Source organism: Sinohyriopsis cumingii, chromosome 3 (assembly GCF_028554795.1).
Source record: "Sinohyriopsis cumingii isolate HCF-2022 chromosome 3, ASM2855479v2, whole genome shotgun sequence".
NCBI lineage: Eukaryota > Metazoa > Mollusca > Bivalvia > Unionida > Unionidae > Sinohyriopsis > Sinohyriopsis cumingii.
The window spans coordinates 26,246,850-26,262,765 of NC_142963.1; the positions used below are offsets into that span (position 1 = coordinate 26,246,850).

General features: G+C 37.1%; 1 protein-coding gene across 2 annotated transcripts in view; it reads right to left on the reverse strand.

Moving 5' to 3' along the window:
• Window positions 1–15,916, reverse strand: part of LOC149802580 (uncharacterized) — a 139,416-nt gene that overhangs the window by 75,419 nt on the left and 48,081 nt on the right. For both annotated transcript variants that reach the window (XR_016420062.1, XM_089951852.1), the window contains exons 12-13: window positions 10,906–10,968; window positions 1,682–1,741 (exon numbers count right to left, since the gene is read on the reverse strand). Coding sequence is in view for 1 of the 2 variants with exons in the window: in XM_089951852.1 (XP_089807978.1) it covers window positions 1,682–1,741; window positions 10,906–10,968 (123 nt within the window). In the remaining variant the exon portion in view is untranslated. The remainder of the gene's footprint in view (window positions 1–1,681; window positions 1,742–10,905; window positions 10,969–15,916) is intronic.

Genomic DNA, 15,916 nt, shown 5'->3' on the forward strand with positions numbered 1-15,916 from the left:
TACAAGCTACCTACAAAAATTTTGAAATGGAAAACTCAAGCTACTATGTGGAAATAAACAAGGGTAAGATGGTGAGACATATGTACTGATGGACAGCATAGCATAATATGCACTACCTTATGGTAATACATTATGCCTGTCCCATGTGTAATAGTTCTTTATGCAGACTCTGATAGGGCATGGTTGATGCTGGATTTTACTTATCAATAATATCATTGACTTTTACATTTGGTCATGGTGAACTAAACTAACTGTGCAGAAATGATTATTTTCTTATTAGACTTAGCATGACCTTGATTGCTGCAGATCTGTTTAACTTTTCCCAGCTAAATCGGTTGTCCGAAAGCAGTCTTTCCATAGTTTTCAACCACTGTCAACAGTATAGCTATAAAGCTAACAGTTCAAAAATTAAAAAAATTCATCCTCAAATCCAATTATTGTCTTTAATGACAAATACAGAATTATGTTTCTTTTACCAAAAAATAAACACCTTTTCCTAACACAAGTATCACTCTACCTGTTCTACCTGTATTCTTAAATAGTTTACCTTCCATGCTGAGATTCTGCTGTCCAGAAACATTTTTTTAAAACTCCTGGCTTAATGAATCAGCTATTTTCAATGCCAAGTTTAACTTTGTCAAAAGCTCACTCATCATCCCTTCAGCATGGATAATGTGCACTTCCTCACTGTCCGAAACTATGCTTTACAAAATGAGGATAGAGTCTTATCTGAGGCTTTTATATCAGCCTATTCTTGTGGGATTTGCACTCAGTATCTCTTCTTAAATCACGTCTACCAACATGTGTGACAGAAAAATCCGATTCACACACACCACAGTGAACATAATGAACTTTTTTTAAAATAGTGTTTTATAAACAGCCAAATAAATCTTTATATAATTCTGGCTAGTACTCAACTTTTCGACTTCTAATTTTCTTTTCACACCACGCTGGTCCATATTTAAAAACAACTACTGGTTGCTTCCCTTAAATGCCTGCAAACATTTTGCTGGTTTGCACCGCAACCATTGAATATGCACTTCCTTGACATTGATCAAATAACTTTAAAAAAAAAAAAGGAAAATTAGGAAGTGGAAAGAAATACTAAGACATGTAGTTATTTGCTGATTTGGCTGTTCTAAGTATTCTTGCCAAGACAATCCATAGTATTTTTCTGGCTTCATCTGTACAAAATATACAGGATCAATACATGTAAACAGGTCTGCCTTTGATGGTTTATTAAAAAAGTATCTGCTATATTTAAGCAGCATCAAAATGATTTAATCATAGATGCATAGAATATCCTAAAAAATACAGTATCAGCACTGTATCAATAAAGTCTGCAGTTTTTATACACTTGCACATTTTCCTTCAAGTTCTGATTTTTATTTCATTTTTATAAACAAAATTTTATTGTTTTCTTTTAAAAAAAGAACTGGCTGTGAGAAGTGACAAAACTGTTAATAATGTACGATCAGATCAGATCCAGGGCTCAAACCTATGGAATCATATGTAAATTGCCATCAGGTAGGCCATAGCAGAATGATAACAACAATAACAAAGCTAGTATGGTGACAAATGTCTCACTTTACGGCATAATCACGATGAAATTTAGTTCAATATGAACAGTCTATGGTTGTAAATTGAGCAGTCTGCTACATTAATGGCAAGTAATACTTACTAACTCATTGGCTAGAAGCATGAAGACCACTGGTGCATACTCTTCCACATATTGCTGGCACTGCAAAACAACCATTGCATGCATTTTAATAAGCAATATTATCAATACATAATATTTATACCAATGTTAAATGATGATTACGTCTGCTTCATTTTGCATAAAAAGCTTTTTGATAATGTTTGATAATCTTGATATTGAATCTATGGTCACAAGAAAACCAGAATCTGTTGACAAGCTGCACTGTCACAATACTTTCTAAGTTCCTCGTTTTGCCTGCCCTGTTTGACCACCCCTGTTTCCTAGTCTCAACTCAAAGTCAAACATGTTGTGCACTTGTAAATTTCCTTGAAAATGATGTCACAGGGTTTTAACTCTCTCCAAGATGGTGCAGGAAGATAGAGGAACCTTTATAAATACATGAATGTACTTGTGTACAAGTACAAACATGATACGGGATATATAATATGCATCTCTGACAGTTAATATGTACACATACACCAGGTTCATACTAGAAGTGTATTATACAAAACTGTGTACATGTTACTGGCCAGTTACAAGTTATTGTGATGGGACAGTTATCAGGATTTTCAGTGTATATCCCACTCTGCAAACAAATCATTTTGGACTTTCACCCATAAAATCACTGTCTACTGCATGTAAATATTTTTATATGACAACATATATGATGCAATAATCTCTCACCTCAGTATGGAATTCAAATCAAGGAGAACAAAACACAAATAGTAGATTGACTACTGAGCAATATGGTTTTCTCTCCCTTGCATCAAGCAATGTATCCAGTTCAAGCTATGAATCATGGGATTGGAATTTTGGATGACATAAGCACATGTCTGGAATGTAGTAATCATGTATTCTATGTTTATTTTGTGATCACTTTTATACTGCTGATTTAAATATAAACCATTTACCAAAATAAATTCACAAATGACACATTTATTCAAAATTGAAAAAAAGAGTAAATTTTGAACAAAGTTTAATTGGTACAGCTACTTCAATTCTGGTAAGGAAAATGTGGTAAATCTCAACAGACTCTACTGCCAATCTTCATGAAGGAAATAGACCAAGACAAGACTAAAATTATTTTGTATCAACCAAATTTTTCTCCTGGTGATACAGATACATCTTTACAGCATCAGTAATTTGTGATGTACCCTTAAAAAAATCACAGTGACTAATAGCTGGTCAATACATTTAATGATCTAATACAATAAATCATATTACAATAAAATGAATTCTGATACAGTGGTCCGACTCTCGAACAGCTCCATTTGATTTATGCCACCAATCAGTTTGTTCAAAACTACCCCTCTTGGACAGCCACCCTTCTAATATGACCACCAGCTGGCATATTAGTATAACCACTGTCATATTTATCTTTCATAAGTAGCCACATAATGGGGTTTTGCAGAAACTAATCTCATAAATGATTTCTAAATTCAGCATACTAATACCTGTTTGAACAAGCTAACAAAGTACATCACTTTAATCCATAGAGTATTTTAATTATCCTTTGATAATTACTGGCTATTATTAACACTGATAACGATCAAGATGAGTAGCACAGTACTGTTCAACTGAAAAAAGCCAGCATGACATCCAGTTGCCATAAAAGTAAAGATGTTAGCTGTCGTGTTTCTCTCATAGATTATGAAACATATTTTATGGGACACCATAAAAACCAATCACTTCATTTGTAAACACTGAGCATTTCATGTAATAACTACAAACTGCCGATGAAGGAAGAAGTTGATGCAAAATGTCATCAGCTGTTCTCTGTTTAGAAGGAAATACTGCAATAAATGATCTTTGGAGGAAGTACATTTGTACATAATCATGTACAAGTCCAATTACTAACAACATAGACCCACATACAATGGCAGATCAGGGTCCATGCTGCCTGCTCTGCTGGTCAGGGCTAACGAACTACAGAGAACAAGATCAGTTGGTGCATTATGCAACAATAGATCTGGGTCTATACAGTTGGCAGAAGAGCCAATTTATGCACGAGAACATATAGGAACTACATGACTAATTATCAGATATGGCATGACAATCATTCCTCTAGATTGTCAATAATAGTATAACATTAATTCTCTCTCTTGGAAGGAAATTATGAAGTGAATTGTGTTTCTCCAAAAATAATTTCTGCTACTAGAATACAGAACTCCTATAGACATGAAAATGTGCATGTATATGATACTGACAAAGGGAAGCAGCTCTTATACATTACCTCCCCTTAATCTGCTAGGTGGTAATATATAACCTGGATGTCAGTTTTTAATTTGAACTGTCCATGAGTCAGGATGCTGGCATTTGTAAGGATGGTTGAGATGGCTTAATGGTAATGTGATCAGGTAAGTATTTTTAAACATAATCTACTACAAAATTTTGTTTCTCCATCAATTAATTGATCACATTAATGTTAGGAAATTAGGTAAGAGGATGACAAAATGTTGACAATCCATCCTCTACCTGAATGATGCTGTAGAAGTGCAATAAATGGTTAATTAGCACAACTGACTGACTCAGGTCATGTGTGTGCAAGGAGGGCCGGCCCTAAGGGTTCCTGCACACAATTGCTTATGAAGAGAAAAGAATATCCTCCAGTGACTCTACCAAAATTTGACTGGTCATGAGTGAGTTGGTGGTTGTGCTATCATTTGTGGGGCATGAAGATTGATTGGACAGCAACCAGAGTTCTGACGAGATTCAACTCAGTTTGTTGCTAGGACAGGTCATGTAAATAGAAACTGGAAAAAAGTAGACTGGGCATGCCAGCCCACCAACTACATGTTGTCTTGAACTGAGACATTGCATTTGAATGGCAAGCTCAAAGAGATCAAATTTTATCAACTGAAATCTTTATAATTCATACTTAGTCCTTTGAGAGGTCAAAGTATGCAGATTTAATAACTCCCTTTAACCAAGCTTGTGGGGCTATATCTTGCTCTCCTGCCATGAATGGTAGGAAAAGTCCCTGGTGGTAGATAAGGGCTCAAGGGCCCAGTCATCCCCATACGGTGCAGACTTGACAGAAGACAGAAATATAGAGAGACCACTCCATGTGAAGCATCTGGTCTCCCTTTGATCAAGAGTCTGCCATGACAATGAGCCTGTCCATAATGTGTTGGACTTGACTGCTAATGGGACAACAGTGGAGGCATTCACCATATCAGAATGCCTTGTTTGATGAAGCAAGTCACAACTGTCAATATATATATGACATATCTCAAGAGAGTAACTGAATGAATGGGATCATGCCATGGGAGGGAAGCGTGGAAAAAATAGCTTTTATTTCTAGCAGGCTGTTGTGCAGATCCTCTCCTGATCTGACCACTTGCCACTGACTGTCATGAAGTATGGGAGCAAGTGTGCTCCATAACCTAAAAATGTGGCATCTGAGTAGATTGTGAACACTGGTTGTGGAGCCTATAATGAGAATCTCACTGCTAGCCATTCCCAGTTTTGCCACTGAGACAGGAAGTGTTTGATGTTCATTGATATTATGATGCAGTGATTCAGCAGAGCAGATACTGGGAGACACAGACAGGAGTGTCATCTGCTGGGGGCACATGCGAGGTGATAAAAGGATAATACATCTACCGCTGAGGATGCAGAGGATTTAAAGAAACTTTCTTATCACAATAAACCTTTTGGAAGAGATCTGCTAAGACGATACAACAATCTAGTCTATCTGTTTGGAAGGGAGATGAACAATATGGGTTTGAAACATCATACCTGGATGCATTAAATTCTTGGGAAGAAACAAAGTCCGATTTCTCCAGATTTACTATCCACCCAAGACTGCAGAGAAGGTAATGTAGGTTGTTCATGTCTTGAAACAAAAGTGTACTTACCAAAAGTTTGTGCAAAATATTTTCCAGGTAAGCCAACATCATCATGGATGAGGTCATCCTTAAGTAAGTTATGATGCAGTTTAGTGTCCTGGTGAAAGCCCAATGGCTGAGGCTGAGGAAAAACAGAAGTACTTAGAACTTGTACATCACTCCACAGTAACCAAAATGAAGGTATCTGCATGCCATAAATAGGGATATGAAAATAAGCATAGGGCAGACCTTGCCGTATCAAATTTGAATTTCGGTGCTTTAGTGAAAAGATTTAAGTTGCTCAGACTGGATCATGCAAGGACGCCTCTCTTGACTTATCTGTCAAAGAGATATTAACTCTGATTGCATACTGAAGACAGCCTATTCTTGGCAACAAAACTTGGTTGCATCATTACCACAGAACCATCTGATCTGAACTGAAGATAATTCGGGTCTGCTGAAAGCACATGTAACTCACTCCACTGCAAGCCAACACTGAAAACAAGCTTTGGATGACAGTAGTTTCATCGGGGCCCTGACTAAACACCTCTTTTTTGTCTGAATTGAGCCATATCAGGACCTAAGCAAGATTCCATTTCAGAAACAGGGTGAGGGACCTGTGTCTATTCAAGTCCAAATTGGCTAGAAGGTCTGACAGATCTTTCTTATGATCAAAATCTCATCTGCCATGATACTAGAATGTGTTAGATATCATGGAATGGCAGCCTTTGGTGGCAATACAGTCCAAAAATTTTCTCCTCCAAAAGTCAGAGGAAAAATTTAGCCAGTTGTAAGATTGAGGCACTGAAAATGATGTTATTGTCCTTCACCAGTCCCTGAATATACACCACTTTCCCTTGCAGGTCTTCAAAGCAGAAAGCCTTGTTACTTATGAGATTCTTTCCATGATCAAAGGCTTTAAAGCTTTCCTTCACAGGGCACTCCTGAAAAGAACCAGGCAAGAAGCTGTCAGTTCCAGACAGGGATGGAATAACTGTGACCACTGTTTAAGAAGATTCAGCTTTGCCAGAATCTCCCTGGTTAGATTTATCTCCAGATAAAGAAGATTGTTGACCCAGGGATTGTCCCATTTGAGAGGGGTGATCTGAATCAGTTAGCACTTTTGACCACAATTTCTGAATAATTGTTGGTACTAAAATTGGGGGGTGGATAGGCAAAGGACCAAAGACCCTACCAACTGATCACACATTCATCCACAGCCCAGGCTGCTGGATCTGAGACTGGAGACAAGGTGGGCAGTTTGTGATTCCACCTTGTTGCAAAAAGGTTGATCATTGGTTGCCCACAAAGTGCACAAATCCAATGAAAGATCAATTGGTGAATAGATCATCTGGTATGAATAGTCTGATCTTTTCCGAACAAAGTATCAGCCAAGACACCGATTCTGCCAGAAATGTGATTTGAACACAGCTGTCAATCCAAAATGCAACAGTCAGGTGACTTAGTTCCTGCTTGCGTGAAGAGGTAGGTCTGACACAATTAAGACAACTTCCTCACAGAGCTGGCCTCTATAGAAATGAAAGGCATTGACTATAGCCTTCATTTTCAGTAGGTTGATTTGGAGACAAAAATCATCTGATCCCACATGCTGCTGGCAGTCTCAAAGCCCAGCAGTAGGTTGGCACCCAACCATGTGTACAGATGTCCATACATACTGAAACTTCAGGCTGGGACATTTCCAGTGGAATCCCTTTCAGGAGTCAACCGTAGTTGCACCACTGACATAGGAATGATATTATCTCACCTGTGACTCTGTTTGAGTGGACAGGCAGGGATGCCACTGAGCTAGAAATGTCATTTGTAAAAGGGCACAAGAAAAGATGGCCCAGTGGTATCGTGTCTGTTGCAGTATTGAATAATCTGAGGAGCTACAAAACTCTCTTGGCACGAACCACTTCATCTTGGAAGTGTGTTTGATGATATGTATCACTGAAATGTGAGGTAGTCGTATGAGACTGAGATTGGTTATAAATTCCATACCAAGGTGGACAAAGCACTATTTGGATGGACAGAGGTCAAACTATTCCCAGTTGACAAATAAACTGAGATGTAAAAGGAATACGAGATCATCTCTGCACTTGACAAGAACAGACATACCATATGTTTCTGGAGGATTTTGTCCAGATATGCCACCGCTGATGCAGATGAAGCTGAAAGGTACTAGTAAGAATGCTGTTCAAAATCTTGGTGAAAACCCATGAACTGATGTTTAGGCCAAATGGGAGAGCTAGAAATTGGTCATTAGTTTTGTTGTAAGCAAATTAAAGTAATTCCCATGATACTGGATGTAAAGGAACATGGAAGTATGCATCAGTCAAGTCAATATATATAGCAAACTAGTCTCTTCTGATGGAGAATTGGATCAACTGAGTCTCCGTCTTGAACAAAGAAATATATTCAGCCAGCTCAGGTCAATGATTGGCCCAAGCTTGAAACTGGCTTTTGGTACAAGGAATACAACAATAGGGATTGTGGTTTGCAAACAATTTTCACCAATCAGTGACCAGATCTCCCACTGCATGCTGTGACAAGACTCCCTTAACTAGTGGATCAGACAAAAGAGGAGACAGTTGGATAATGAAATCTGATGCTCCTCCAGAATTTCTTGTATTGCCCACTCTTTTTCTGGAAATAGAGTAATCCAATGCAAATTGAAATGCAGGAGTCTGGCACCTACCAGTAGGCTGTCTGCAGGTGGTCAGCTGGAGTTAGGAGGCATTGGGTTGTAGTAACTTTGTTTCTGCAGCCACCCAACCCTGATAAGCCAACCTCCTAAACAGAGTTTGCTATGGCTGCCTGATATTGGATTGGGGTTGTGACTGGTTCTGTGTTTGTCCAGAGAATGATCCCTTGTCCTAATAATGCCAATTGTTTCTCCTCTGGGGTAGAGACTGACTGCATCTGTAGGGTTGTGGAGGCTGAGCTGCAAGTTGAAGTGGCAGTTCTTGGGTTGCCTGTTTCCTCATTTCCTCTATCTTGCCTCCAATGGGCTGGGGCAACCTAAAATATGTCCTTAATATCAAGACATGTGAACTTTGGGAGTTGCTGTACATGGACAAGCATCCTGTTGCACAAGATTTGCAGTCTGGGTATTAACTGCGAAATGGTGAGTTGCTCTGTTAATGAGCTGGCGATCCATGCTGTGGATGCCAATCAAAGATCGTTACCCAAATTCTCAGTGAGGGGGAAAAATCACTAATGATGCAAGATCTAACACTGAAGTGATGGCAAAATGTTTCAAACCAACTTTGATAATGAGGTAAAAATCTTTCTGGCCACTTAATAGAAATAAAAAGTTACACTGACAGCCACAAATTTGTATTAAAGGCAGGAACAAAATGCCATGGAATTGACTGGATCATTAATTTTGCTGGAGAGGCAGTCAGTTATCTCTTTGATTTTGAGACTCTGGAAGAAGACAAAAGAATAGACAATCAGCTGCCTATTTTAAATGTACAGAGACCTTGAAATGAAAGGTTTGTGTGGTGATGTGGGTGCATTCAAAGCCAGCAGCACAGAATATATCTCCACAGCAGCATCAAATTTAACTCCGTCCTCTCCATAGCTGGGCTGGAATAGGATCAATCATCAGAATCATCAAAACATTCACCATGGAGAAAATCTACATGTCTGTATCTGTAGGACTTGTCATCCTGGTATGGATGGCTGATTTACCAGAAGCATGAAAGATCCTGATGTGGACTTGTAAACAACAATACAGATGGCTTGTTTTGGGGCTTTTTTTTACTGGCCATGCAATAGAAGTAATGATAGGGACTGATCTTTCATTATGATCTCTATACAGGTCTAGTACAGTAACATCACAGGTGTGGAGAAACAGGTGGCTATCTCTCTGAGATCCTCAGACAGCTGCCTTACCAGTATTGCCATATTATTTGTAAAGCAGAAGGAACTGTCATTTAGGTTCCCATGTTGTTCTGACCAAAAGGCCATGATTGGGCAGGCAGGGGAACTTACACCCAGTGGGCTGGCAAGAAAAGAGGGTACATCCTCCATAGAAACCAAACTGAGAAACTGTAGCTCCAGTGACAATCTAGGCAGTGGTAGGGTGGCAAAATGTCCATGCCTGGCCCCTCCACTTCCATGGAGGTTACCACAGCAGACGGCATTTTCCATTTTGAATTTGGTGGGGTAAATGGGAACCAATGAACCCCATTTAGGTGACTGCTGATTCATTTCTAGAATGGATGCTCATGCCATCTGATTGTTCGATGCTGGGCTTAGTCTCTCTGTCTATTCTTTGCCATTTTGCTTCGAATAGTAATCACATATCTTTGGACCAAATTGCGCAAACATTGCACGTCCATGAAGATGTGCACTTAACACAAGTGAGGCATTACTCAAGGTTTTTCTTCTTAGCTTTAAATTTCTTGCATTTGGAACATTCATTTTAGATTTTGAAATGGCAAGAGCAACAAAATGTTAATACAATGTGTCAATATGTCACAAAAACAACAGATGTTACTAACAGAGCGAGCAATAACATGCATATGGTCAGAAATAGAAAAGTCTGCATATGTGATAAAAGCATAAACAAATTGGCAAAAATGAAATAAAATAATGTATACAACCTGTGGCAGATATGTCATTATGCACAAATTATCCAAATTTGAAGATGCAGTTGAAATTCCCAAGTATACTGAATCAACAGCAAAAGGTTAAAACATGGGACTCCTGGCAGTGGCAAGGGAAGATAATGGGTAAAGGAGGGCTACTACCTTTTGTCTATAAGATATAAATGGAAAAGACAGCATGCTGTCTTTTTCAAGGGCTGATTCAGGAGGTATTAAGCTTATATCCCTAATGTTAATGTGATCAGGGAAGTATCTGAAGGTGAAATGCAAAATTGTAATATATACTACAATGCTCAGACTTGCTGCATAACCAACAATAAAAGGTGGATGGATGAAAACATTTAAAATCCACTTGATTCCTTGAAGGCCTACTGACAGTGCAAGTGAAAGTTAAAAACTGACAACATCTGAGTTACAGGTTGCCACCTAGTGGGATAAGAGATGATCTATTGGAGTTGCATCCCTTTTGCCTACAACATTTATTGACAAAGAGACATTTTCTGGTGTAAGGACAGCTGGCTTCCAGGCAAAGCAGAAAGATGTTCACAATGTTAATGCGACTGGTAATGTATTTGATGGAGAAAGGCTCTATTAGAGCCAAAACAAGATGTAAAAAGTCAAGAAAATTTTAATCCGAATTATCAAAATTTCACTGCAATGAAAATCCTCATGTCTATCAGATATTTCCTTCATCCTGTAAACAGTGCCAGTTCAATACAAAGAATTCAAACAGAAATATAAGTAAATATTAAGTACTCACAAAGCCTGAAATTGATGCCAATTTGGGGCACAGTTTTGTCTCGATGAAATTTTTCACCTTCTCCTGAAAAAAAGATTAGGCATGTAGGCACAAGTAAGCCACTGACTCAGGAGATTATCTACCAATGGTTCTCATGATCTTGACCTTCGGTCAGCACATGCAGACTTGAACTAATATAACTGTAAAAACCATTATTTTCTTATTAAACTTACCATGATCATGACCTTTGACCTTCAGACACCACAATTTAAAAGTTGCTTTATTACCAGAAGTGCAAGCCATCCGCAAAGTATGGTACATGATGTATAACTAATATTAATGTGCAGACACTGTTTTTCCTCTGGCACAGTGACCATGACCATTGATTTTTAACTCCCATAGATAGGCTTCATCCTTAGGGCTATTCCATTTAAACATACCCCTGGGGGGGGGGGAGGCACATTCAAAAATGGGTGACCACCCATAGAGGTGATTTTTTTTTTTACCACTACCAGTCATAGCAGTGAATTTTGGACACCCATGCCCATGCATAGAAGCAAATTTTGGAAATTCATTACCGTGCATACAAATCACTTTAATAGAAGTGAATTATATGTTGATGAATTTTTAGTATTTGTAACTTGAATATAAGTATTAAACTTAATAGTCAGAAATAAAATATAATGGATCTAATCAATATTTATAATTAAAGATAAAAACATTTTGTGAATAGTAATAATAAAATGAGCTGTTCATTTTTGATCAACCGGGTATTTATGGTTTTCAAGTTTAAGAACAAAACATTGCCTTGACAGTTTATTTTGGATTAAAAGCACAATATTTACATAGTTTAAGATCAATATGATTAACAGCTCCTAAATAATAGTACCCAGAAATTATATACGAAATTTGATAGCAGGGCCATACATGTAAGTTTTAAAAATTATTTTCAAGTTAGACAAGGTAATATGTATTTTATATGAAGGGATTAAAGAAATTTTAAAAACCACAAGATGCCTGAATTACTTTTATTTTCTGTAAACATGGAAAATTTTCCCCAACAGACTGCGAACATGCAGCTTTAATTGTCTTATATAAAGATGACACATCTCATATCACACCTTTTACACACAGTATCACTGGATACTCAGCCAACCCATTTGAAGTTTTTACATGTTTATATGTTCAAACATTACAAAACAAAAACATTACCATACTATATATATATATATATATATATATATATATATACACACACATGGTTGTTGTCTTTCCCAGGCTCTACTGTTGTATCTTGCCTTAATTAGTCAAATATTACACCTGTAAAATTTCTGCAATTTTCAACCACACAAAACTCATTGGATCAGCAGATGCATGTAGTTCAGAAACCAAAAACAATTCCACAAAACAGTTTTCCCATGACAAAGAGTAGTATTTGGAAATATGGTAGTTTCTTTACAAGGTTGACATATTTGTAGAACCATAAAAACCATTATTTTCACAGTGATTTGTGAATAATTTGTCCAATTTTCAATAATTTATCATTTCATATCTAAATATTGCTGTCTTCAAACAGTGAAAATGCAGAGATATGATTGTTTTAGAGGAAATATTTCAAAACTCGTGACTCTTCTATGAATGTTTACATTAACTGGCCGGAATTGGTCTTTTATCTTACAACTCACAGCAGATTTAAGTAACAGTGCATTATTTATGGAGAGTACCAAACTGTATTTGGCCAGCCAATGGCAAACCCACAGTGAGTAATAAGATAAGAACAACATGCTGGGAACCAGTCCATTTCCGGCTTACATAGAAAAGTGTAAGCTTTTCAAATAACTTCACAAGAAGCATTCAAACACATGTACCGTCCACCATTTTTAATATCGCTCTTTGGTCACTTTTTGAAAATTCATGACCTCATGTTATTTCATGCTGAAAGTTGCATTTTTTTTAAATATGGTTATATATAAATGTGTCGTGAACATTCAGCTTCAAGAATAAATTCACTTTTTCTATGTTCCATGTACTTCTGAAGACTTTCTGTGCCTTTTTATCACACGCCCCCTAACATTTTTGCATGAAATAGCATAATCATGAGTCATACCAAGTTGAAACTGTATGTTACTCTTAAAACCAATAGTGCATATTCATTATCGTGTTCTTGGATGCTGCAACATTAAATTTTGGATGTCCTAAATTTGCATATTTTCATAATAATTCTGACCCTTGTTTTGAGCAATATACATAGTTTGTGAAGTAAAGACAACTGTGGTGTCAGAGATAGAGAAGAAACTGGCACTAAGTTGGTCATCAAGAAACATTTATGATTAGGTATTTGTTTAAATGGAGAAATACTACAGATTGATTCCCTATTACTTGACTAATGATGACAATATTCACAGATATTCACAAAATAATGGCATGAAAATTTTAAATGAATCTGTTTTCATTCTTCAAAATTCTGAAAAATATTTGAACTTGTACCTCTTTTCCGTCCTTACTAAACATGAACATTTTAATTGTAACACCAGTGTCTCTAGACAAAAATCCTACTTAGAACAGATGACCTGACATTGATAATATCTCAGTGATAACAATCACATATATATTATCAATATGTCTAGTATCACTGAGCCAGTGAGTGATACTCCCGTCGAGTCTCTAACCTCGAAAATATATTACACAACAAAAGTTGTACAAATATTTTGTAATAAGTTTGGTATAATGAATGACAGTACGTCTGTATAATCCGATTCCTTTGTATAAACGTCTGCCTTTTCATACAATCGTTTTTGTGTGTTTTTGAACCCAAATTATGTCGTATTGTTGTCATTGTTTACATTTTGTACGTACCCATGTGCCGGGAAGAGTTACCATTCTTGCTGGCATGGGTGACCTTTGAAAAAGTTGTAATTCATGGGTTTTCCGCAAATATTCGCACACATTTTACCATTATTCTCGAAAAAAAAAATTCAAAGTATTTAAAAAGTAGGCGTAGGTGAGCGTATATGGTCGTTTATTTAGTTTTCCAGCATTTTGAAAAATTCGTTTTTCGGTTTTTATTCCCCCCTGAATACATTGTAGAAATGGCCCAATCTTATATATGCTAAATATAGACATTTGACCTTTCAACCATAAATACATTCGGATGTAATAATGTCGGCTTTTTACATGTTAAAGCGGAGAAAGTACTGGGTGTAATGAGGTTGAAATTTTGAGAAAATGTTAATCTTGATCGCCAGTGCCCTCTAGCAGCATCCCCTGTTGCGACTAACTATTGAAGAATCAACGCTGATATTTTAAGTTAAACTGTGCGTAGCGTAATAAATTTGGTAGCAATGTTTCGCTCAGGCATTCGACTTCATACTCCTACTAAAACTTTTACGTAGTATTTATAAATTTACGGAATGCCAGACCATTTTCCCACACTATCGCTCGACATGACTATGACCGTGCCCATTTAATATGCTAGTGCAACGCAAAAAATGGAATACTGTCCCCGTTATAGTCAACTGAAAATCAGTTTATATCTAGGTTCAGTACCTCATTTTCGGTCAACCAATGAGAAGACAGCATTCCATTCTGTGCAGTGCAGTGCACTTGCATATTAAGTAGGTGCGATCATGGCCATGTCAAGCTATAGTGTGCGGAAAATGGCCTGGCATTCCATAAATGTATAACAGTATGTCAAAGTTTTAGTATGCATACAAAGTCGAATGCCTGTCAGAGCAAAACATAGGTACCAAAATTATTATGTTACGTGCAGTTTAGGTTAAAAGGTCATATGAAGTCGCGTGAGAAAGTGCACAATCCGGTTTATTTCAAGGTCGTGTTTTTTTCGGAAGCACGTACTTGTCATACAAATAGTTCTAACCAATCAAATGGAAGCTAAGAGAAGGGGACTTTTTCCAGGTTTGCAGAGTTTCAAATGTACGATTTTCAAACTTAATTCTGAGGGTGAAGAATGTCTCAACCTTGTCTCTGTCTATCGTCAAGTTCTCACCTCTAAAAGTCAGCCATATCCCCACATCTTCGACGGACCACATGTTGCATTGTATTTCTGTTGCCATTTTATGTCATGTTCTAAATATTCGGCTGCAGCATCCTTACCATATATGGCTACATCCAAAGACTTCCAGATATCCACATTCCCATTGTTTCCGTATTTCCGTTACAATTCATCGGGAAATTGCTGATTTAGTTTTTATTTTCCCGGAAATCCAGCGAATTATGATGAGTAATCCGCAATGACGTTATTTTTGTTAACACGGGGGGGGGACAGAAGAGAAAACAAACACAACGGTGGCATTATAGAAACATATTATTAAAATAAAATAGGCACCACCGATAGAAGCATTTTTTCTTTTGATATGACCTGGCACAGAAGTGATTATTGTTTACTGATGACCATGCATGGAAGTTTTTTATTTTGCCGTCCGTTGGGGTAGTGGTATGTTTAAATGGAATAGCCCTTACCCTAAATGCAAACTATTTACAAATTTTGGTAACAGTGGATGGTGGAGAATATTAATTGTGGAGAAATAAAACAGGAAACAGATGGACCTAATACATCCCCTGCCTAATTAGGAACATAAAAAAAACAAAAAAAAAAACAACATTTTTCATCAACAAAAGACTTTAGTGCCTTTCTCCAAACTGTAATTAGAAACTGAATTTGGCATATTTTTGTCTTCAAAGAAAGTAGCAAATATTAAGAATATTCCAATGTCTTATGTTTGGAGTGTAAACTAAAGGTCATAAGTACCAAAATAATCACTATAATCCTAATAAACTGCACAACATATTTTTATGTCTGTAGATTTTTCATTAAAGTCTAATATTAACGATATGTCAATACCATGTCAAACACATCATCAATAATGATTTCAGACATACTGTTGATATGGATGCACCACCATATGTACTTACTAAAAGGTCAGGTCCATCTGCAAACAACACAGACTCTGAAATGCCATCCCATAATTCACCAGCAAATATGGGTCTGTACTGCTTGTCCTACTGATAACAC